Raw genomic sequence first — 25,576 nt, forward strand, 5'->3', positions numbered from 1 at the left:
TTTTATGAAAATTATAAGGAGTTCACCGTCCTTACAGGAGACAGTCTAATGTCCTTAACCCTAGCACTGACCCTCTCACTAGAAGAGATCAACAAAGGACATGTAAATAGACTGTTGCAGAAGTATCCTTTAGTAGTTTAAACATATTGCTTGCAACTGCATAAATTGTAAGATATTCAAATAACCCCCATGAAATTTTGATAAGCTCTTCCCCAAGGTCCTTGCACCTTCATCCTTACACTAATGCACTTCATCTTCATTTACCTGATCATTAGTTTCCAGTTTGTTCAGCTGGAAACCAACACACACTAATTACTTTGACATCACAAAGTCCTATCTGTCTTCACCACCTCCCCAGACAGCAGGGAGAAATTATCAAGGGTAGGCATGATAATATCCTGATAAATGATGATTCACATCACCTCACTGTCAATCATCCAGAAGTGCTCACGCAAGATACCACTCAATCTCATTACTGAATCCTAGGGCTAAGAGTACAATACACACCAGGAGTCATATTTCAAACAGCAGGCCACCTGGATAAGATGCAGCTCTCAGAGATTTTCATGAATTTTGTTGGCTTTTTGTTTTAACACGGTAAATGTCAAATATTCATCTATTTTACCATGTGTACATAGGCTGGCAGAAAAGGACATGCTGAAAGCAAGGCAATTCATCTCAAGGGTTCAAGTGAGAGAAAAGAAAATCTAGGTTCTTTGGAGTGGAGGAGAAGGACAGGGAAATTTCCTTAATTTAAGAAGAAAATTAATCAAGCCACCTAAAGTTTCAAAGTTCAGTTTCACAATTTAAGCATCCCTCCTGCTGAAACAATATAAATGTATTCAGAGGTTTGAAACTCATTGACACATGCAAAGTTCACTTTCCATGATGGAAAGCAGATACAAGGTAATTCTTGCCTCAATAAATAGCTGATGAGGGTGGCTGGGTTGATTAGTCAAGAAGCAAAATAGCAGTTACTACTAAGTTCTTTTCTCAGAAAATATTACTTCTTCCCCTATTTCCAAAATAGTATCATCCTTCCATCTCTCAGTCCAGTTATATATAAAACTAAAGCAATCTCTAATGGTAAAGCCCAGGGCTTGCTATCTAGCACAGAATCTAAAAGTTGTTCTAGAGAGGGAACTACAAACACCACCATCTTCTAGGCCTGTAATACACTCCATTTTCTTGCACAAGATCATCATGCACCATCACTAAATTTACACAATGGCTGATTCTACTCTTCAATGTACGGTGCATCACTTATGCAATAGATGAAGGAAAAAAAAAGAAAACAACACTGAAAGAATATGGGGGGGGGGGGGGGGGGGGAAATGTGAGGAAATTCCACAACCATGTCTACTTGTGCTAGGTAGTGTCAAGGATAAAAAAAACAGCCAAAACTAAGGATCAAAAATTGATAATACTACAGAAAAACAAAGAGTAGACAGCAGAAGAATAAAGAAAGTACAAAGACACGTTCTACCATCCCACAGTGTACTTCCAGCTGAAGACACTTTAAACACTCAATGCAAGCCAGAGCAGCAGGGCGCTCTCTTGCAGGTGTGGATGGTACTGCTGTACAGGCACACTGGTTCTGTATCCAGAGACTGCCTGCCCACACCACAGTGCCTGAACTTGGCAGGAACCCTCACACACACTTCCTTGCACCTCCGCTGCCCCAGACTGTTTGAAATACGATCACAGGCTCACAATGAAACCCTTGTCCCATTTCAAAGTACTCTCCCCCTGTGGGGCTACACAGGACAGGCAGCAACTTACAAGCTCCTGTTCAGATAATGTTAACATAACATTTCTCAAGGAGAAATTCCGAGGTTTCTCCTTCAAATGTTCTAAGTGTTCTAAAATGTATGTAAATGCAAATACAACAGAAAAGCAAAGCTTCATAAAAATCCTGAATGAAGTAATTTAGGTTTGGATGCACTACATATCTGAGACAAGCTACTCAGACAAACTACTTTTCAAAGTGAGTATGGATCACTACCAAAGTTCAAAACCCAAGAGCTCTTCACAAGCTTCCTGTCAAAATACTCTCCCTAAAAACAGCCAGTTTCTAGTCCACATATGCACATAGACTTCTGACTCTGAAATCTTTGAGCCACACCCCTCGCCTCTTTGGCTTATCAAACATAACTTACCAACCCTACTAATCATGCTAAGTACAACAGATTTTACAGCAACTTGTCCAAGAAATGTTAACCACCACATGTTTGGACAATGGAATTCAAAGCATTTTCCTCTAAAGAACCAGAGAGCCTGAAAATAAAACAACCACTTCAATCTAGCACATGAAGCAGGGCAAAATTATGAGCAAAAGCAGAACCTTTTTCCACTGAATGCAATCTCAGTGCTTTCCTTCCTATCTTTAGAGAAGGGCTGTGAACAACTATAATAGCAACAAAATTGAAAGTATCACTCCTAACAAGCTTAGAAGTTAAATTTTAGAAGCAAACTGAAAAGCAAACAGCCAACTCCATCCCAGACTTACCACACCTCTGGTTTCTTAAAGAACATGATCTATTTGTGCTATGAAAAGGCTACTGTTGGCTTAACTGCTTGAAGGTATACAACAGAAATTTCTTCTACAGAAAGAATATTGGTGCAGAGAACACACAGGCATGCATGCCTGCAAAATGAATTTACCAAAGTTAATTAATTACCTGTACTCACAGAAATCTGAAGGCAGGAAATTGTAATAATAATTCTAAGCTTTAGTTCAGCTGATGGGCTTCTTTATGTTAGAGCATTACAAAAAAAAAAATCCTTAACACAGCAGTGTCACTTTTTGATTCTCAGCACCCTAATTAAAAAAATTAGCTTTCAGAACTAATTGACAGAAAACACCCATTATAGTTTTTGTTAGTTAAATTGGAAAATTCTCCACAAAAAAAAAAAAAACTGGCACAGAAGCAAACTTTATTATCAGACGAATACTGAGTTAGACACATTAAAAGGTAAGAAAACCCTACACCTTTCTCTTAAGTTATAGAAGTTAACTTGCAGCAGAGTTACAGTACTTCCTCTAAAGGAAAAAAGAAAAGAGTAAATGGGAAACTGCTGTCAACAAGTGTCAGTACTGCAGAGTTCACAGTCAAGTTTATCTGCCAATTTTGAGCTCCACAGACACTGAACAAGAAGCACATGACAAAACTTCAGGCTCAGTTCAACCCATATTCAAGAATGATAATAAAAACTCTTCAAAACAAGTAGAAATCAAATACCAATTACACTTTAGCTATCACGAGAAAAATAAAAATTACATTTGCTATTCAAATTCAGGTTATTATCAAAAAAACTCTATTAATCATACATCTAAAATGTCTCCCACATTAGTCATAACTTTTTGTGTACAGAGAACAGTAATCTATTTAAGGTACCTACAGGCTCTCTACATACTCTTATCAAATAAAAGCTAGCATCTAAAAAATAAAAAATCCAACAGCAAAATCCTTACTAGCACTAGTCTTGTAAAAAAAAAAAAAAAAAGCTTTGAATTCATTTAATTACTCCACAGAGAATCATCAATTCCTAAATTCACCAAGTATTACAACCAACACAAAAAAAAGGCTTCTCAAACTAAAAGTAGAGGAGATACAACAGTGATTTCCACAGTTCTCAAAAATTTTGCTATGCTTAACAAGGTAAACAACACAAGTAAACACGAATAGTTAAGTTTAGTCTACCTAAAATTTAGGAGCAAGCAAAGTAGAATCTTGCTGAAAGGATAAGAGAAAAAAGAACAGCAATGAGTTTTCAAATCCCCACAGCCACTCACTGTGGCAGGCAGTGAGGCTGCCCAAGCTCAACCATTCTACATTTTAGTCTTCTACAAAAAGAAAGGTTCACAAAACCCAGGGTCTGATTTTATCAAGCAATAGCACTCAAAGGCAGCCCCTCAACCACAGTCCCTTCCCTCCCACATACAGAAGGTTTGCAGCTGCTAAATGCATACAAGCAAGCAGTACTAAGTCATCCACACTCAAAGGCACTGGGGATCCTTTCTCACAGCACAAGTGAGTGACCTAGGAGTGCCAACAGGCAGGCCAAGCCGGGCAGGCTTCCAGCACCAAGCCTTCACTGCACCAGACAGCAGACCTGCCAAAGCCCTAATGCTACACAAGTGTCACAGTACATAAAACTTGTTATCACAGCTTTTTGCTGCCTCCTCCCTCCCCGGGTTTTTTTTAAGGTTGTTTTTTTTTTTTCCATGTTAGTCTCCAACACGTTTCAAGTAGAGTTTCTCACCTCCACAGGGCATGAACATTAGTTAGGCAATACAACCATCTTTCTTATATTCAGGAAAGGTCTTTAAGGAAAAAAAAAAAATCTGAATCCGAGTCAGCAAATTAACTTTTTCTTGGGTTCAGGAGGATTTCTAGGGGACTTACAGTTTCAATACTTAAACCACCAGCAACACCCAGAAGTGCTAGTTAAGCACAATAGCTCATGTTGGAATGAAACCATCTCCCAAAAGCTGAACTGAAGAGCTTGCAAACAGCTAAAGCACCATATACAAAATCGGAAAGCATTAACCACAAGATCAGTAAAATTATAAACGAAAGTTTGTCATCAACATGAGCTATTATTAAATTTCCCTGGACATTATCCTTGAAATTTTACACTCAACTTTTATTAAAACTAAGACACAAGTGGAGGCTCATATGTACTTTGATTATTAGCTTTTTATACCTCATCAGAAACACATCAGTAGTTTGGTAAGTTAATTATGCCAATTAAAATATTCACTGAAAAAGGCATCCCTAAAGCTGAACCTGATAGTTCTGCTATGAGTGACAAGCAATTTAAAAAAAAAAAAATCCCCCAAATTTAAAAAATAATTAAATAAATAAATAAATAACTATTTCCATAATAAGCTTTTAAATTATCGGTGAACAGGCCTCCTCATCAAACATGATGCAATAAATAGTCACATAGTGTCTTTCTTTCACATTGCATAACCAAGGACTATTGATTGATCATGTATTTGCCCATTTTTCAATATAACAGAAATAAATTTAGTCTATTCCGCTTTGCAAATTCTTCTCCCACTGTGTGAGCTTTTTTTTTTAATGCAGTAAACAAAACTGAACAACAATTACAGCTAGACTGGATCTCTCAGAGCTAATCAATTTTTTCAATCACATAGTAGTTTACCTAAGTTGACTACCTCACAAATTCAGCTTCTACACAAAAACTTCCTCCTGTCCCTTCACATCCTTCAACATATAGTCAACACATGCAGAGCTTTGGTTTCTTAATTATGCCCCTGCGTACTCCATCTCCAGGAAACCTACACCTGGCCTTCATCTGCTCTATACATTTGAACTCTGCCAAAGTTCCTTTGGAGAAGACTATATTAAGTATGAACAAGCTCTCCTGAGCCACTTTGACTCCCAAAATAGCCTTTTATGACACCCTGGCAAGCAAATCCTTGGCTTGGGGAAAAAAATATTGCATTTCCAAAGCCCATGGTCACAATGTGGCTGTTCATCTTACCCCTCTTGGAAACCTAAACCTCATCATTTCACAGTAGTCCCTGATTACCTCTTCCCTCTTTGTAAGAGGTCCAGCACAGCATCTCCTCTAGTTAACTCAATCATTTGTGTCAAGAAATCATTCTCCACACATTCAAGAAGACTCTTCAACTGTTTTCACTGTTCCACACATGTACTAGTGTCTTGGAATGATGACATTTCCTCCAGTTTCTAGAACTGACTTTATCTGTCTCTTATTCATGATCAGGTCTATGGCCATCTAACACCACCTGGCCTAGTGGCAGGAGTCAACCTCCCCTGAAGATCTCTATCCTCCACTTACTCAAGCAAATCTGTCGGCTCTGCAGCTTCTCTGCAGAGGGCCTGTCAGTCTGTTTGTCCTTCCTGATCCTGCAAGTCAGTTCATCTCCCTGCAGCTCCTTCCCCTACAACTCAGTGCCTGGACCAGAGCACAACTCACATTTATAAGGGCCCCTGGCTCCTACTCTCAGTCTCAGAGGGAAGCATCAGGCAATTGCTAGAGCCCAAGACATGAAAGACCATAGCCCTACTCCTTCCACAAACTTCTTCATACCAACTTATGGCTGCTAGAGAGATTTATGATTAACACATATTCAGTTACACAAAAATGCTTTTCTTCTACTCTTAAAACATGGTACAATAAAGAATTAATGAGGACAGGGGAAAACTTTTGCAGGAAGTATCATAAGAAACCAAACCCCAATATTTGATTAAAGTTCTCTTCAAAGCATCCTTTAGAAACATAGTGTTGATACCATCCAGGAACAGACAAATATCTATTAAGAAGTTTTAAGAAAGAAATTGCATTATAAAAACCAGTGCTAAGCTCCCCTGGCTTCTTACTAAATGCATGGAATACCAATCTGATCCAGGGCTCCCATCCAAACAAATTTACAAGAGATCAATCTAGGAGAAACACTTCCTGGATAGGGATGCTCCTTTGCTACAAAAAGCAGACAAGAGGGATGATATGCTATCACAAATTTGCCAACAGCTAAACCCACATTAAAAACAATTTCACTTTCAGAACTGTCAGCAGCCTATTTTACAAGGCCAGTAACATTACAGGTCAACAGGTGAGCTGACATTAAACATCACCTACAAAGGGACTGTGAGAATTCATGGAATGTTATATAACCAATTAAAGTCCAGGAATAAAATTTGAAGCACTGCCCAATTAGTGCAGCAAGACAGAGGCAGAAACCAGGAGGGGTACAGTATCTAAACAGAATACATGCATTTCTGTAAATCCAAGTTATCAGTCAGTACATCTATTAGCTTGCACAAACTAGTCAAACATTGATTACATTCTTCCTGTAGAATAAACAAGATACATTAAGGGTTGGGGGGGGGGGTTGGTTTCAAACAGGTATCAAAGGATCCTTGTTGCTGCTGACAGACAATTCAGCAGTAGTAAAACAGTATCTCATACTCACCCTTTATACAGTGTTTCCTTGTTGAAAGTAAACAAGTGGCAGACACTTTTCGTGAACAAGCTAAAAGAATATAACCTAAAACCACAACAACCATAAGAGGACATACACATCTATACCTTATATCACACAAATTGTGTCTTCATTTCCTGTCTCCTTGAGTTGTTCAATCTTTCAGACACCTCATAAGCAATTCAGTTTCCTGTTTAACACTCCTCCCTAGAAAAATGGCACCAGGATCTCATCTGTGGAATCCCAGACTCCACAACTGCCTGGCAGCTGTTTGTTGAGTGATACAGATAACAGCCAAGGAAAGTATCTGGTTTTAAATACAATGCCTCTTACTAGGATCTTTTAAGATGGCTCTGCTCACCAATCCAGCTCTTAATATAGTGTGAACCTGTATCTCTGGTACCTATTTCCTTCCCTCCTCCCTTTTCCCCACTTCCTCCACTATTAGGATGTGTGATGGCATTAACTCAAAACACTAAATCTACACTGCCTCTCAAAAGGTAAATCAGGTATTCATTCCCCTTGTCTCTAACCATGTATCCTGATACCATCAGCTCCAGCATTCATTAACCTATGCAAAGAGCCACATCAGCTTGTTTCCTTCCTTTCTTTCCTCCACTGTTCTCATACAGATAAGCAGCAAATTTAACATTTAACAAAAGGCTGCACATGTAGTAGTACACAAAAGATAGAAAAGAACTACTCTTAGTTGATAGCACAGTCTTGCATCAATTGTAAATGTAATTTTCTAAGTAGTTTTGAACATTATTCACAGAAAAGCTGCCTTAAGTCCCTTTCTGTCCAGAGCTTATCCAGATACTAAAAAAAAAAAAATTCAGCCCAGGGTCTGTTCACCAGTACTTACACCCACATAGACAAGAAATTAGAGATACTCTAACCAAATAGTATGGTCCATTAATAGTGCCTGAAAACAAATTATCCTTGAATAACCACGACCACAGCTGATAACAAATAGCACAACTGGGACAATATGAACCACAGGAGCAATGAATTCGCACAATGAAGTAGTTGCTGCTGAGGACATGGGTGAAGGATGAAGTCAGGAAAAAGACAGGACATTCCCAAAGCTTCAAAAGAGGAATCCAAGGGACCTTATGTTCTGTATCCAAGGAGGTGAGGCAGCAAGAGACTATTCTGCTGCAGCCCTTCTCTTACAGAGGAAGATGGTAAAACTATCTTTTTCTGATCACACTGACAATGTTCATTTGCATTAAAATTACTACATACAGCACTTTCCACCATCTCTGGAGAGGTCTAGAGATCAGTACAAAGCAAACAGACTATAAGAGAGGTACATCAACTTGGTTTCTTGGGGAAACCCACCATAATAACAACAGTAAGTTTGAACCAGAATAATGGCAGTAGGAGACATTAATCCAGAACTGCTGATGGCAGCACCCTCAGCACATACCTGTGGCTTCAGAGAAAGGAACTGCCTGCTCTCTGCCACTGCTGCCCAAGAGAGGCAAATCTCTAGAACAAGTGAAGCCTAATGCCTTCAGCCCTGCTCAGCCTAAGGCTTAAGACTTGATCATTAAGATGCCTGTACATCTCTCCAAACCCCACAGGTCTCGGTACAGCACCAGAGCCCTGCAGACAACCAAGGCAACAAAAGTGACTTTACTGACCTACCCCAACTCAGTTGGTTTCCATACTTGGCTACAGCATGTCATACATCCCAATGAAATATTTTTAAATAAAAAAGTCAGTAGCAAAAAGCTTTAACTAACTTGATCAATAAAGTGTCTGGTGTGTTCAGAGCATGGAAACAACCCCGCACAAGATCAGAGAAGTGCTAGAGCACCAGGAGGGCAGTCCCAAGCAATCAGAGTGACTTCAGTACACATTAGCATTTACGTTCAAATCAGAACTGCTGTTTGTTTTTTGTTGTTTTGGTTTTTTTTAAGTAAATCTCTCAGTCATCCCCACTTAAACACATTTGTCTCTAACACTCAGCCATCTCAAAGCACATGAACCTGGTACCTGCTGGGCACAGCAAATCACCACAAGCACACACCAAGCCCTCAGCACCAGACTAGAACCAAGCACACAAAGATACTGAAAGGCAGAATGGAAGAACACCATGTCTTCAGCATGAGCCATTTCACCCCACAGATACACTCCTGCTACTCCCCACTACCTACTGATGTAGACAGTCATAGCACCACAGAGTCACCACTTGACTCTCCACAGCACTGAGGACCTGCACCTTTAAGCTGCAATTAACTTTGGTGACTGGGCTCCTGCATTTTCCTCTCGCAAGGGTAGTTCAGTACTTCTGACAACAGCCACCTTCCCTAAATGAGCTCTGTGACAGGAAATTATTTTTAATCCATGCACTGATCCTTCAAATAAAACAGCTTGGTAATCAAATAATCATCCTCATAAAGGTCAAAAGATCTGGTATCAATTCCTTCTTTACAACATATACTTTCCACCTCCAAGGCAGTACGCCCAATAGGATTGCAGTGTGATGCTTAAAGCATTCTATTCTACATCCTTCCTCTGCTACTCAGTGGTAGAGTTTCAACAAGAATCCAACAAAAGTGACATTTCAGCTTACCCATCAAACAGTGCAACAGGAGTCTGACTCATTTCAGAGGTCATATATGCATTTCACATCATCTTATCACTGATTAAAACACTAAAAGGCTGAAACTTTAGGATTCTAGAACTCTGATGAGCCCCTCCAACTTTTAAAATTGCAGATCAAGCTTGCATTTTTCATTATAGCCAATGAAAAGTTAATTACTTCCTCCAGCAACCCATTCAGTTTCAAAGCAATGATAAACTTTTTAAAAGAAGCAAATTACTTGGCAAGCAAGCTACAATTCTGAACAAAAGCAAACTCCTTCCACAGAGGTATTTATTTCCCTTTGTGGGATTACCACCACCCACATTTCTCATGCTTTACAAAACTGTCCAAGAGTTCACTCAAAGCATGGGGACAGGGTAGTAACATTATCTCTGAAGAGACGAGCAACATGCTGTTTTCCTTCTGAAAAGCAAAATAAGCAAACAAAAGCCAAATACACTGAAGGAAGAGCAGATGAGCAATGCAAACCTGACCCTAACATTTCCTTAGTATGATCTGGCCCACTCCTGTTCTGCACACTCTGCAAACACCACTTAGGAAGAGTAAATTTCTCCAGACAGTATATGAAGGTAGAGTCCACTCTATAAACTCTACACACAACAGCCTAGGAATCAGGTATTTCAAAAAGGCATAAAAATATTAGTTTCATTTTCACATCAGTACTCAAAACACATCACTCCAAGTTTTCTAAGTACAAATCCCTGAAATGCCATTGGGAGACAATGAGCTGTCAAAATGACTGAATTTCTAGTTTTGTAGCAGATGACAGAAGAGACCTTTGCACATTTTAAAAGACAAAGCAGCAAAAAAAAAAAGTAAATGAGATTTTGGACAAACGTTAAAACCCCTAAGCCAGTTACAAGTCAATAAAACTCTTCAGTTTTAGACGAATTTCCACTTTTAAAATCAATTAATTTTTTAGATTGAGCTTAAATGCCAAATTTCCCTCCAACAGTTTTTTGCCACCTAGATTTCTTGAAACAAAAGAACCTGATAGCATCCCACTAAGCTATAAAAAAGCCTTCAGCAACATTCTAAGTTTTTACAGTTTCAGAAAAAAAAAATCATCCACTCAAATTCATTCAGCTCAATAAAGACATGGTATAGAAACTTATCCTAATCAACTTTGCAGTTTCCCTAAACCAGAGTTTTCCCCAACCTCCTTCTGAAATATTGTCTCAGATTCCAAGATTAAAAAAAAAGTTAGGAAAGGAATACCAAGGATCTTCCATTTCTAGTTAACTTATTTTTTCAATTTTCTGTCACTCAGAAGACTACAGTTTTTGGAGAACAGCTCAATTCTGTGCAATTACTTCTACATCAAAAAGTGCATTTGCATTATTTTTCATTTTATATTATGTGGCAGAACAAGATTCAGAGCAAGCAATTTAATACAATAACACCTGAAGTCTTAAGTAACTGATAGGAAAAACCTTATATGAAAGAAGTATAACTCACTGTCCACTACACTGTTAAGTTTTAATAGTTTACATTACTTTCCCATGGGATTTTTTTCAGTCATTTATAGTTCATTGCTTCATATGGCCATAGAATCCCTGCTGTGTTAAAAAATGCCAAGTAAAATTATATCTCATTCACTGCTTTATGCTATACCTTCTTTTGTTCATATCCAATTAGTGAAAGCTTGTTCTTCATTTATCATACTTTTAGCTGATTACATTAGGCATTACAATGGTTCTCTAGCTTTCCTTGACAATGTTTGCACCATCAGTGTTACATTTATGGTTGAGGAGGCTCTTTCATCTTAACTCTCTATTCCAACCAGTTCAGGGGGAAAAGTAAATACGATTACTCTTGTTCAGACGAAACTTCTTTGCTTGTTTTCTCATATCAAAAATAATTCCGCCAGATGTTTTCATTTTTAAAAAATCGGAATTTTACTGGTCCTTCCCCACTTTACCTATTCAAATTTAAAGAATCAGTGTTTTGAAAGTTGAACACTGAAGTTAAAAAAGCCAACAAAACTCAGCATTTTAAACAGTATACCACTTTTTTCTCTGCTTTCCCCAAAATAACAGATGCAATCAAAGAGTATTAGCCACTATTTTCAAGAACCTGAAAGCATCTATTATGACCTATTTTATTCAGTACCACGTGAGAAACTGTAATGCTCTATGGGGGTCTCAGCAGCCATTTTGTCATGCCGCTTTTCCCACCAGTTCACACACCCTTCCACCTCCACAAAACTAAATGCAATTCAACCCCATTTAATACCATTTCCAGCTATCTGTAAATTTGCATTAATACAGAAGCATCCTAAAGTCTCTGAAGTCACCCATGTCCTTTGAAGTTCTGTTAATGCTCTCTTCCCTACCACCATAACAATTTTCACCTATAAAAATCTTTCAGATCTTTGGTCATTTTTTAAATTAATAGCACCAAACAGTATATTTTGTTCTTTGTATTTTCCCTCTTCAGGTAAGCTTTATTTGGTTCTCATCAGGTTGTTCCATTTTTGCCACATTCCCAGTTTATAACAGTCCTCTCTGCTGCTTTCCCCTCAAAACAGCAAAGTTTAAATTCCTTGAAAAGAAAATTGCTTTGTGTTCTTACAGTCTACTTACTAATCTTATCTATTAATGGTAAATATGTCCAGATCCATATTGCTCTAACAGCATACTCAAGACACTTGCCATGGTGCTGCACAGAAATTAAGTGTGAAGAACAAGAAAAAGCTGCTCATGGAAAGTTCATATGCATTTTGTCTACTCCCACCACCTCTATTCAGCACTGTAAATTCCACATGGATTCCAGTAATTTGAAAATTTAAAAAAACAGAAGTTGAATATTCAACCAAGAGAAATCTAAAATAAAGCTCTAGGACAAGATAACTCACTTGCAAGCCTTATAGTACTTTCATTCAAAGACCATTATTTTAAGACTGTGTATACAACTCCTATACAAACATTAATGAAAATGCCTGCTTGAATCATTTATGCATATCGCCAGTTAAGAAGTTAGAACCTAAAACTGAAGAGCCTGAATTGCTAAACGTGATACCTGTTTTCTTTCTTTGAATTCATATTCACATAACCCTTGGCTTCCAAAAGAATTAGAATTTATCATGATGTCTGACATCCACCCAATTATGAATTCATTTCACAGCCCACTGAGCACCCACAAGCTACTACACTACCAGTTATGGCTACCAGTTGAAATCCAGACCAAGTGTACTTTTCATTCACCTCAAAGAAGGAAATATCTTGGCATAAAAATCCATCAGTAGGGCATTTCAGAAAGTCCCATTTCAGTCCCTTGCTCAGTCTACAGCCTATTCATACAAGATGAGCTGGCCATGTAGTAATAGAACCACAGAGGGACTCAGACAAAAGCTGTGTAAAAGTCCAAAACTCACAACAGTTCTCACCTTTCATTTAACTCTGAAAACACCCAAGTTCTAAATACTTTCAGATTTCATGAACCATATCTGTTTTTCTAATGTTGAGTAACTCAACACCTATTTTCACAAGCCCTGTCCTGCACAAAATACACTTTTTTTTCTGGTAGCGTGTCTGAGTGACTTCTTATTAAATCATAATACAGGGGTTTAACTCCCTTCCAGATTTCAACAAACTTTCCTGGGACATGGGGATACCCCCAGTCATTTCTCCCAGAGGCAATTCTTGCAGGCAAAAAATAATACTGTGTTGTCTCTAGTCAACAAGAATATGCAAGTATGACCACACTTGCTATTACACCACATAAGAAATCATGCTGCTGTTGTTGCCATGAATGATAATGAAGAGACTACAAACCGTGAAAATGGGCAAGACAGGTACCTTACTTGTCTAAAAAGCCATTTTACCACTTTCCTGCTATGCTGCTGAATATTGAAAGCACATCAATATCCTCAACAAATGGAACAGCACCATTAAGCCTGTTTAGCATACCTGGTAGAAAGCGACATTTCTCTGGAAAGTGGGAAGTAATGAAAAAGATTTACCAGACAGAGGAAAAACTTATACTAAGCTCTATACCTTCTTCTAGGATCCACTCTTCATTGCCTTTTTGTGCATATTAGCAAAACAAAATTTAGATTTCACTGCCACTCTCACACTTGTTGTCCACATGTACCTATGTGCACATGTATCTAGCTTAACCCACACAAAGAGGAAGGTAGCATTTACACAAGCAACACACAGAAGAGTTCAGAGAAAAAACATACTAAATACTTGTCCAGTCATTCCTCCACCTCAGTATCCCCACTCACTTCAAGCACATAGAGGAAAAGGACATACATGAAGATACTTCAGAAATGCCAACATGCCTACAACAATAATCAACACAATTGCATAAAAGCTGCAAGTCTGGCTGAATTACCACAACTTCATCTATCACTTGAATTAAGTAATACTCACAGCATTGGCATCGACATCACTGTGTATGGCAACTGTTTTAATCCCCATCTTCCTACACGTTTTGATGACCTGCCACACAAGAAGTGACAATTACCAATATTTAAATACCAATAGTTTTAGAATTAAATATCAAAAAATTAAAATGTTACATACTTACTCGGCATGCAATCTCTCCTCTGTTGGCAATAAGGAGTTTTTCAAAAGTCTAAAGGGAAAAAAACAATAAGAATCTTGAGAGACAAACAGAACACAAGTTTCTTCTCCCTCCAGAAACATGCATTCTCTTCTCCTCCACTTCCACAAAAATCATGGTTTACCCATGAGCTTGTAATTCTGAGATTACCTACTTCTAAAAGGGTTCTCCTGATTTAAATGATGATATAACAAACAACATGCTATACTAGATCTACCTAGCAAACACACAGTTAAGAATAATGCTTTGACTATTCACACCAGCATTCCTTGGATCTCCTTGCCAACTAGAACCCTACAGCAGCTCTAGAAGTCAGTCAAGCGCAGGGAAGAGGTGCAGGTAGCACCAGGAAGCACAGGAAGGAGCCACAGGTCCATATTGGTACAATGCTGGCAGGTGCAGTGGTCATTGCCTCCAACCAGTATCGATGACCTGGAACACAACACTCATCTGTTATGGGAGCCCCTTAAAAGACATTCCAATCATAAGGAAGAGAGGCTCCACCATGCCTAGGTCATGGAGAGTAAAAGCCCAACAGTTTGACACTGCAACAGGCACACCTGCTGAGCTGTACCAGCCTTGCCGTTCTCCTATCTCAGTCTCAGCTGAGGAACCTGGCAAAATTCTGCACAGCCCTCAAGACATTGTTACACACTCAATACTAAGTAGCAACCACAATGCAACAGAACAGCAAATCAAACTTATTACTCCCCTGAAATTCACTGTCACCTTTCACACTGGAATGCACTAATGCTGCAAGTGTACCTTCAACACTTACATATCATGCCTGTAAGAAGGGGATAACAAGCTGTTGGAAATCAGTAAGCCTTACACCCTTTTCCATTCAGAAAAGAGTGGTGGGTCAGCGCAGTTGTTCAGCATGAAAATCTCATGGGCCTTGCTACTAAACACACAGGTGGCACTCTGGAATTGCACCTGCTCAGTTATAAATACAAAGTGCCACTGAAACAGACCACCCTGAGTAACACATCCCACTGCCTTCCACACCCCAGACCACAGGGATGCAGCTCCAGGACATGTCACAAGTTTAAGACAGAAATCAAACAGTGCTACTCCGCCTCTCGTGTTCTAAATGAAACACACAGGATAGGGAATCAGCAGGACTCTTCTTCTTCAAGGACAGTCTGCAGTCATACCATAACAGGTTTATCAAACAATACCCAAAGACATTTGACAGCTATTCTTCCTCCACTACACCAAACAGATTGCTTCCATATGGACTAGGGGAGGAGAACGTACTGCCACCACAACAACTAAACAGTTTACTAGCCTCACAGCCATTTGCTAATTTGAGGAGGGAAAGACAGGTGCCAGAGGAAAGGAAGGAACACTGTAAAACCCCAACAGGAACTGCTATTGACAGACTAGAACACATTATTTGCTCTATACTCCAGAGAAACTCAAGGTGCCCTTAACCAAATTTATTTTTTTAAAGTCAGGGCTGACCTGACATCACATGACCAGTTTAAAAATACTACCACATGATAACACCATATGGAAATTGAGTGATAAGAAACCACTCCAGGTGAGAGCTGCAGCAAGTTCATACAGTAAATTCAGCCAGATCTGCTGAATACCACTGCCCAGTGCACAGGCATACCTGACTCAGATCTTAAACATCCTTAAACAAGCTCAATTAGCAGAGGTACAATACTTTAAGAACACCACAGAAGCTAGCAACTTTTTTGAAGAGCTTTTTTTAGCTGGGGAATTGATCTATAAAGGTTACCAACATAGTCATACAAACTGTTCCTGCATCTTAATTTCAGTATTCTAGGTACCTAAAGATTTTTAGGCATAGAGACATGAGGGGGAATTAAAACAATTCTCCCAAATACCTGATATTGAAAAGTGTCATGACTCATCAACGTCATCACCATCAACCTAGTTCTTGCTACATAAAAGCTGTTTTATTAATCAGCTGTGGTCAGAGTGCAAGACAAGACTTTCAATATCAAGATTATAAGAATATCTGACATTCATTTTAATTTTTCAATTCTAGTCTCTGTCTAAAGACAGAGAGACTTGACTCAAGTCCAGCACAAAAAAGAAATTTAAAATCACATGCTGCTTTCGAGTAACATTTCTTTATATCATTTCTACTAATTAGGCTGAAAAGGTGTCACACAGAAGTCTTATCATTACCAAGACAGTTTAAGCTCTTTTCTGGCTTGTTTTGTTCGCTGTCCCTTCCACTGTCTGTAGTAGTCACTGGTTGAAATGACACAGCTCCTAGTTGAGAGAAACCAAATATCCAACTATATGGCCTAAATATAATTATGCATTTAGAAAAGCAAGGGGATCTTAATTAAGCAAGAACCTTAAGAAAAAAAAAATCTGCTGAAAAAAACTGTAAAGCCACAGTTCTAGGCACACACTGATTTTCCTCACTTCCTAATATTGTTTCACTTCTAGTTAATTGCTTCTACACCAGTGCATAAGGACAAGCCTATCAGTCCTGAATTGTTGGCATCCTTGCTCTTGAATATTAGTGTACCTACAGTCACATTATTTTTCCAAGTGTGTTACTTCAGAGGCCATGCCAAGACAATCTTCCATGAGGAAAGTTTTTCTTGGCTCATAACTGTAAATTGAGATTGCTACCGCACAAGCTCCAAGATGAGGATTTGCCACTCTCTGCAGGCCTTAAAGGCCCATCTTTTTCCAAGGTCTGAAGTTCTCACACCCATGCCAGGTCATCTAACAGTCATGCTGCCACTGTTACCTAGTTTTGTTTCCACAAACAGCTTTTGGCTAGTCTAGCTCCCAGATGTTTTAACAGGCCCATTACCACCCACACTATGAAAAACATTAACAGTTGTTTCATAATTATAACATGTTCAGTTCAGTATGTAACTTTCCCAAGCTCACAATCACTTATTAAGCCTTTTGGTATACACTCCAAGTAGTATCCAATCTTGCTTGACATGTATCCTGCAAAAGCAACTTCCTTTTTTGTTTGGAAAGAGAAACATGCTATTAAATCCCTCACAGGTAATACCAAGAGAACTACCATTGTTAGCAGCAGCACAAAGAAGAGGACAGCTTAAAAACCCAAATGTCAGTATTACAGTAAGGTGTCAAAAAGAAAACATGCACCATACTACTTACCTTTTCATTTGGATCATATGCAGATGAGTAGAGTTTATGTGAAGTTATAAGGCACCACCTTGAAGAACACAGTGTTTCCCACTACAGAAGAAACAGGGAGTTAAGCCTGTTAAGAGTATGCCATTACATTAAAAACATTTCATACACTGACATCTTGAAGAAGCCTCCATAGCCTTTCTTTCCCTCACCAAATGGATTAAAGCTCACAGAGAACTTCCCTTCTCCAAGCAAACACCCACAAACAGTAACCAGAACCAATTCAGAAGCTCTAGATGAGGGTCATTAGCTTAAGCATAACTTTTTTTTGTAATATACTCTCTACTATACCATCTTCTTTCCTTCTTGTTCCAAGAAATACCTACAAGAAATTCTCAAAAGAGTATGCATGCATATGTCTGTACACAGCGGTGCTGGGGAGAGGCCTTCACTGCTAGGGAACTGTTGGGCACACAGCACTGGGGCCATACAGAGGGGAGAAGTAGAACAGACTTTAGACACTAGCTAAGCACTCAGTCTTCCCTAGGCTGAGGAAAAGAGGTCTTTTTCTCTTAGACTTCTGCTCTGAACCAACTTCTACAAAGAAGTTCCTATAGTTTAACATTTTTGCACAACACAGGAGAAAGCAGTATACGCACGCTATTTCAAAGAAAACACAACAGATGGTATCATAGATTTGTAAGTGAATCCCAAAGGAGATTCAGATAGGTATTACTTGAGCAAGTCATTTCACAACATAATGGCAGTTAGCCATAAGGAAAAATAATCATACAGATAAAATGATACTACACCAAAGATGGATCAATACAGACAGCTCTGGCAAGGTCACACTTAATCATCCACTTGGAATCAAAAAGAATATAAAAAGCCTTCATAACAAATATTGTCTAGTAGGAAACATGAAACAGCAGTGACAGCAACTGCCAGAACTCTGAATCTGTCAATTCTGTGTTAAAGAATTGTTTTCAAAAGTTACAGAAATCTGAGGAAGTAATACAAAGTAATGGCTGTCCTGTGAAAAGACTGGGGAAAAAGACATGACTATGGACTACATTAGAAAAAAGATGAAAAAATAAGGAAGTACACATTCACATAAAGAGATTAATTAGAGAATTCATTTGCACCTTCCACAAGAGTAGTGAACTTAAGATAGTTCAAAATTTGATAAAATTTTAAGTTTACTGTAAGCTCGTATTGATTTTGAAATAACAGTGGCTGTCAGTAACTGGAATGTGAACACTCCCTATAGAGCCCTCCAGCCTGATCAAGTTTGAAAATACTTTTCATGTTGCATCACGGAAAGCAGAAACCAGCACAGGATTGAGGCCATCACATTTCCAATACAGCTGATCTTTTAACGTTATAAAGGAAAAACAATATGTTTCAACACAAGTAAAGGAAGCCTTAGAGCCATACCATCTCTTGCCAGCTCATGAGCAGAAAGCTACTATAGTTACACAAATTGTTCAGCTGCCAGTAACTAGTGGCAGACATAGTAGACACTGTTGCAAGATAATCCACCTATGAGTCTGAATTAATCCCAGATAATCCACCTATGAATCCACCTTAACTCTTCCAAACAATTCATAAATGTTTAATTTTTCTGAAACTAAAAAAAGGTTAGTGGAAAGCAACCATTCCACCTTGTTTCACTGAGTTGTTTCCCATTCAGGTTTGTTTGTTTGTTTTGATGGGGGTTTTTGCTTCTTTTGTTTCTTTCACTTCATTCCCCAAAGATAAAATCCAAATCAACCTGAAACACAAATTATTTGATATGCTAGAATCAAATCCGCTAGAGGTTTCTTTGGGGTTTTGTTTTGTTTTTCGCAGAAATATATTATTCCTCATCTGAGGGTGTGACAGTACAAACTGTTTCAGGCATCAAAGAGATGGAGTTAAGGACAGAATTCTGCAAGCTGCAATCACACCTGCCAGCTGGTCATTACCCAAGTTTACAGCACAATTGTTACACCTTTAGTGACTGCACTGTGATCTAGATATTGTCAGAGGGCAGAGGAAGGATACCTGGAGAAGCAGCAGAGTACACTCTCCTGCTCCAGTCTACACACGGTTAAGCAGATTGAGTCCCTCTCCTCGGAAACACTATTGACAGAAGTGCTTGAGGGACCACAAATAGTCTAAAGGTCATACAGGACACACACACACAAACTCTCCACCGAGTTAATATTATTCATTGGAGAAAGTGCTTGTTAAGGGTCAGTGGGGCTAATCTAAATACTTGCAGTTAGCAGGGGAAAGGTGACAACCAGGCAAGAAAGGAAAAGCTTCTGAACTTTCTTGTAAATACCTTTCATCTCAAACTAGCTTTGGATGCCTATGAGAAGCCAGAAGAGCTATGCATGGGAGACTAGAAGGAAAGGCTGTGATGTGGGAAATTAGCTAGCATTAAGCTGTAGAAGCTTAGCAATCTTGGGGAAAAAAAGCCCTGTTAAAACTTTATATGCAGAAAGAATAAAATTACCAAGCAATTAAAAAAACTTGGAAAAACTTTAAACCACACTCTGCACTAGTTTTACACTACAGAACTGGACAGATTTCACATAAAAATCTTGTAACAGCCTAACCTAATTATATACCTATGTTTAAAAATTTAACTGCCTCCTCTCACACACACAAGCAAATCACTTAGAAAAGCCAGGTTCAGCCCTGAATTGAGTACTTGTGGGGTAATTTCCTAAAACAAATCAAGCATATTGCTCAACTCAGATGTGAAACTCCAAGTCTAGTTCACAGCTTTTAAAATAAAGGGTTCTGTGTGTATCCATACCAATATACACTAAGGTTTAAGAGCTTGCTTAATCTAGCATCCACTTCAAGAAAAATCTCTTCAGAGGTCTGCTCCTAGCCACCACAAGCAATTGAATAATTACTTTAAAATAAACAATAAACAAGCATCTTGTAAATAATGCACATCTAAAGCCACAAAAGAATGCTACTAGACTGCAATCTCCAACCTACAGCTGTGCAGGTATCCTCATCAACCTGTAGTCTTCCAAGCTCCTGCCATAGGCAGGTTCTTTAAGGGCTACATCAAACCCCTGAAGACCTCTCAAACCAACAACTCAATTTAAACTCACTCTCAACCAAATCTAACTCTCAAGCTACGTCCTTAATTGCCTGCCTCCCCCAAACCACACATGCCCTAGCTATTATACCTTAAAGAGACATTTCCTCAGAACACAGCCCAGAGAGCTCAGCTTAACCTAACAACTTCCTTGTATCTTGTAAAACTAGGAGAGGGCAGTAGAGTTATCTGGTATACCCTATTTTTGTCAGTTTTTGTTACTTCCATTTGATAAAGCTTTTGACTCTTGAAAGCCCAAGAATACAGGCTATTCATTTATGAGAACTCAATTCTGGACTTCTGCATTTGGCTTGGAGTTTCCCACATCTAGCAAATTTTTGGAAAACAGTATCAGTGGTGTATTTTGGAAAAGCATTCTGCTTTGTCTATTATCAATTGCACAATAGCCAAACCGAGCTAAAATGGCTGTAACAGTTTTAAAAAACTTTGTATCTTAAAAAAAAAAAAAAAAACTACAGAGTACTTTGTAGAACAGTATGCACACTGCTACTCTGAGACCTCACAGACAACCTGCCTCCTCCTTGGGCACCCAACCCTAGGAAACCTTCTCAGGTGGTTTAAGGACACAGCATACAACAGCAAAACAGAAAATTAACTTGTTATTTAGATATAGCTTATATGCGTGTTTTTAAAGGTTTACATGCCCTCCTGGAGGAAGGAAATCTCCCTGCCATGCTGACCAGCTTGTAAATAACTCATTGATACTGAGCTTTACAGGCAGAAAAAGCTCTCAGTGTTGAAATGGAGATGCAGAGTTCCAGATTTCAGGCAGGAAAAGCATCATATATCAATATTTGCTGTAAGAAGTCTAGTACAGGAAGGAATGTGTATTTTAGCATTACCAGAAAATACTGTAAACAATACCCAATAGTAATAGCCAGACTAGCATATTCCTTTTCACTAGACAAATTCTACCTCTCCTAAGATTTTTGCCCCTATACTTTCAGAGATTCAGGTGTAAGATACCACGAGAATAATCCCTTTATCTTTGTGATGTATTACCTACTATTATCTAGTATTAGCCATCAGTATTCCTGAGTAGTTATAAAACTGACTAAAATGATTACTTCATTTTTCATACTTTGCTTACACAGCAACTGTTCCCAAATCTTTATTTCAACTCATTTGACAACATACTTTCCTGCGTGTGGAACTCCTGAGTATACTGATGGAGTAGGTATAAAGCACATAGGAAGCAGACACCTCCAGGTGACTGCAAGACTTTTAATCTCTTAAGTTTGAAAACATAGCTTTGTAATACAATATTGTACAAATCTCGTAAATGGAAAGGGAACTTTTTCTACGTTTCTTTTATCTAAAGATACACTTTCCCTTCCTTCGTATACTCAGAGTGCTAAACAGCCAAGCCCTTGTAGCTGTAAGCAGATTCTCCTGAAGCCAACTGCAAACACAGCTGTGGTACAAGGTTCTGTAACACACACTGCACTTCACAGTTCCTTCTCTCTGACCAGACTGACAAACATCCACGATGCTAAGAACAGAAAATTTCTTTCATATTTGCCAACATAGCATACAAACTACAAACAAGGCAACACTCATCCATCTAAGGCTATTTTTTAAAGTTAAATCATTCCTATATCCAGGCAGCTTCTCCTCTGTGCCAGTCCCTAAAGGCTGTATAGTGAACCAGGCATGGGAATATAACCAGCTGAGAAGCAACTCACAAGGAGTGGGAAAAATGTATTCTCAGCCAGATTTCAGTCCAGCTTACCCAAGATATTCATGCATAGTGCTGGTACAAGTTGGAGGGAGGCAGGAGCTCAAAAGGAGCAACCTGTAGCAACCTGACCTAGCAGGTACAGAAAGTTGGAACAGTTTCTAATGGCAGCAGCCTTAAGAGGTCCAGTAAGGCTGGCTGGCCTGTGAAATAGATCACGGTACTTTAACAATCTATGCAAGCTGAGGACAGACAAAATAAATTAAAACACAGTGTTTCAGAAGAAGAATGACATTTTTTACTCAATATAGACTTTATTGAACTCTCCATTTTTTTCCTTTCAAAACTATGTTGTACTTTTTGCCCACAGTACACAGCACAGTGTACCTTCCCTACAAATTCCAAAAAGATACTCCCGGAACCAGAAATCTCTACCTGAATTACGCTCTATGAGTGCTTGTCAGTACTAAAATCTGTAGTTTACATACCAGAAACAATCACTAAACTCCAGAAGTTTATGGCTACATTTATCCCCGCAGATTGGCAATCATTTGAACTCCCTTCTCTAGTGGCAAATGATATCCAACCTTGCTATCCCATCAGCCTGACACTCCTGTACTTGTGAACAAGGGTGAAAATATTTCCCTGGAATAAGAGCATGCTAAAAATAACATTTGAAAAGAGAGCAGGGAGCTCCCACTGTACAGATAACTTCCATGACTTAAAAATGTTGGGTGCACAGATGGCAGAGAAACTTTCCATACACGTAATTCAATGATTAGAAAACTTACCTACACTGATAAAATCTATGCCAGCAGTTTACTCTTGAAGCCACGATGTATAGTACTTATCTCTTTGGTTTACATTATTTTAAACAGTCCAGCAGCTCTCTCAAAAGAGTTTCATGACTGAAATATCAAAAGCCACATCTCACCCTCATTCTCTGATTACAGCCTTCTTTCAACAAGAGGTTTTCTCACAGCTCCAGAAGTGCAAAGCACTCAAAATGAAATGCTGGTTATATTCTAAGCAGAACCCATTCTGCGTAAAACCGAAACAGAAGTGGCAGGCACTACACGAGAAACACAGCGAAGAGTCAAATCCCCAGCTGAGTGTTTCTGTACCTTTTTCAGGTCCTTTATTGATTCCCACATGAAAGCAGCACAAGAAGTTAAGGACATCTCAGTAGCTACTAGCCCTTGCAAAAATTGTAGGAATTCTGAGCACAGCCAGGTTTGAAGATGTCAATTTATTATTTGTCTATGTTAGCAAAACATAAAAGAATCTATGAAAGCAATTTCCATGCAAATTCATTTTATTAGAGGCTTCTCAATATACCGTTGTCTTGATGGTGACCTTCAGGGCTAGAAATCACTCAAGTGACATAACTCATGAGTGCTATTAAGTAGCTATAAAAACATTTTATTTTACAGAGGTGCCACTAATGCAAGATTTTCAATACTGCATGCACTGGTGCTGTCAGACAACACCCTTGAGATGCCAGAAAAAAGGAAACAAAGTAGGCCTTTTACAGGCCTTCTGGAGGCTCCAAAGGACTAACATCAAAGTCTTAGAACTACTAGCTTTTAGTAAGAAGTGCAGAAGCCTTCCAGATCCATACACACATACTCATGGCTACCAAAAATGAAGCTGGCAAACAGGATGAGCCCAATGTTAATGTGAAGTCATCTCCAATTAAACAACTTTGCTTTCCAAAAGGCTTCCCTTGTGTACACCTTCACAAGAAAACAAGTTTACTAAATATATATTTCATAAGGAAAAATACTTGGACAAAACACATGCCCTTTTCTTCTTTAATCCCTTTTCAAAATTCCCTGCCCACAGAAGCCACCTCTTTTACACGATTCCTAGAAAGAGGTGAGGAGTTCTTTACAGTATTGCTATGAGGCAACATTTCTGAAGAGAAGGCCATCCCACACCCTCAGGGGTGCACTGGGCAAAACATTTTCTATAATTCATTGCACTCCTCTTCACTGGAACTCTACACATATTTTCCTTTTCAGGAAAAAAAATGTAAATTCTTCTACAGTAAACAATTAGAAGTATGTTGCACTACTTTTCCCATAAAGAAACTAACTGCAGTGTCATTCAACTGTTACACAACAGAATGTGCAAATGCTGCTTGTTCTTATCTAAAATAATATCTTTCTCTTAATACAATCTGTAGAAGTAACAGAGACGAAAACACAGCAGGTGCCTCAGTGAAGTTACTCCATAGGCTATGGAATAAGGTTTTCTAGATCATTTCAGTTCTTCATCAAAAACACTGGTACGGTACTGCGATGAGTTTATTGCCTTTCCAAGAAAAGCAAGATAAAGAGAGAAAACCACAGTAAAGCTTTAAGTAGCAGCTGAAAGCACCGTAAGTATCTGGGGTAAAGGGGGAGGCAGGGGGAAGGGGGGCAGAGACAACTCATTAGCTAGCATTTTACAACTAAAAATAGCACAAAACCACCCGCCACCCGAGTTTTCACACGCTTGTGTTCAACAGAGGGAGAGGGCAGAAGGAAACCGAAATCACAGAACCTCAGAACCAATCAGGCCAAAAAAGAGCTCTGAGATTACCGAGCCAAAGCTATGGCCAAGCACCGCCGTGTCAATCAGACCTGGGCCCTGAGTGACACCTCCAGCCTTTCAATGGACACCGCCGGGGACGCGGACTACACCACCCTGAACTACCACACAACCCGGCTCACCAGCAGAAAATCAACTTTAAAAAAAATAATAACAATCAAAAAATCACGGTGTCCTGGCAACACGCCGCCGGGATAGAGCAAGGAAGGGGCTCTTTGGGTGCCGGGAGCCCGCGGGCACAGCGCCGGGGCCCGGGTTCCGCAGCCCCCGCAGCCGCCGACCGCCCCCGGGGCCGCCCGGCACACTCAGAGCCCGCCGAAGCCGCTCTCCCCGCCGGGGCCCCGCCGGCCGGTCACACGGGGAGGCTCCTCTGGGGAGAGACACCGCCCACCCCCCGCCCTCCCGCACACAGAGCGGCCCCCGCCCGGCGACCCCGTCCGACCCCATCCATGGGAGCCTCCGCCACCCGCAGCCCGGTGCCCCGGGCTGCCGCCACTCCCGGGCCGGGCCCGGAGGCGACGCTCACCCCCGGCAGGCGCGCCCGCCGGCCGCCGCAGCGCAGGAGCGGAGAGAGCGCCATTTCCGCGGCGCCGCTGCCCGGCCGCCCTTTCACCCGCGCCGCGGGGCCGGCCCGCGCGCAGCCAATCCCGCCGCGAGCCCGCCCGCCGGGGGCGGGGAGGGGCGCGAGGCGCCCGCCGCGCGCGGCACGTGGCCCTCGGGGCCGCGCTTGCGCCTGCCGCTCGCGGCCGCGGCTGCGCGCGCGCCTCCGCCACGCTCGCGCGCGCCCGGCGCGTGGGGCTGAGGGCGGCGGGGCCGCGCGCTGTGCGCGCACGCGGAGCCACAGGACACAGAACAGCCCCTGTGATAAACACCGTGCACGGCCGGGACCCGCAAGGG

At 40.1% G+C, this 25,576-nt stretch overlaps 1 protein-coding gene across 1 annotated transcript in view; it reads right to left on the minus strand.

Annotated features, from left to right (window-relative positions):
* Positions 1-25,287, minus strand: part of PCCA (propionyl-CoA carboxylase subunit alpha) — a 273,215-nt gene extending 247,928 nt beyond the window's left edge. Inside the window, exons 1-4 of the mRNA XM_083884834.1 lie at positions 25,206-25,287; positions 17,304-17,384; positions 14,136-14,183; positions 13,979-14,047 (exon numbers count right to left, since the gene is read on the minus strand). Coding sequence (XP_083740960.1) covers positions 13,979-14,047; positions 14,136-14,183; positions 17,304-17,384; positions 25,206-25,259 — 252 coding nt within the window. The 5' untranslated portion in view covers positions 25,260-25,287. The remainder of the gene's footprint in view (positions 1-13,978; positions 14,048-14,135; positions 14,184-17,303; positions 17,385-25,205) is intronic.
* Between the last annotated feature and the right edge of the window lie 289 nt (positions 25,288-25,576).

Source organism: Zosterops lateralis (assembly GCF_965231275.1).
Source record: "Zosterops lateralis genome assembly, chromosome: 2".
NCBI classification, from domain to species: Eukaryota; Metazoa; Chordata; class Aves; order Passeriformes; family Zosteropidae; genus Zosterops; species Zosterops lateralis.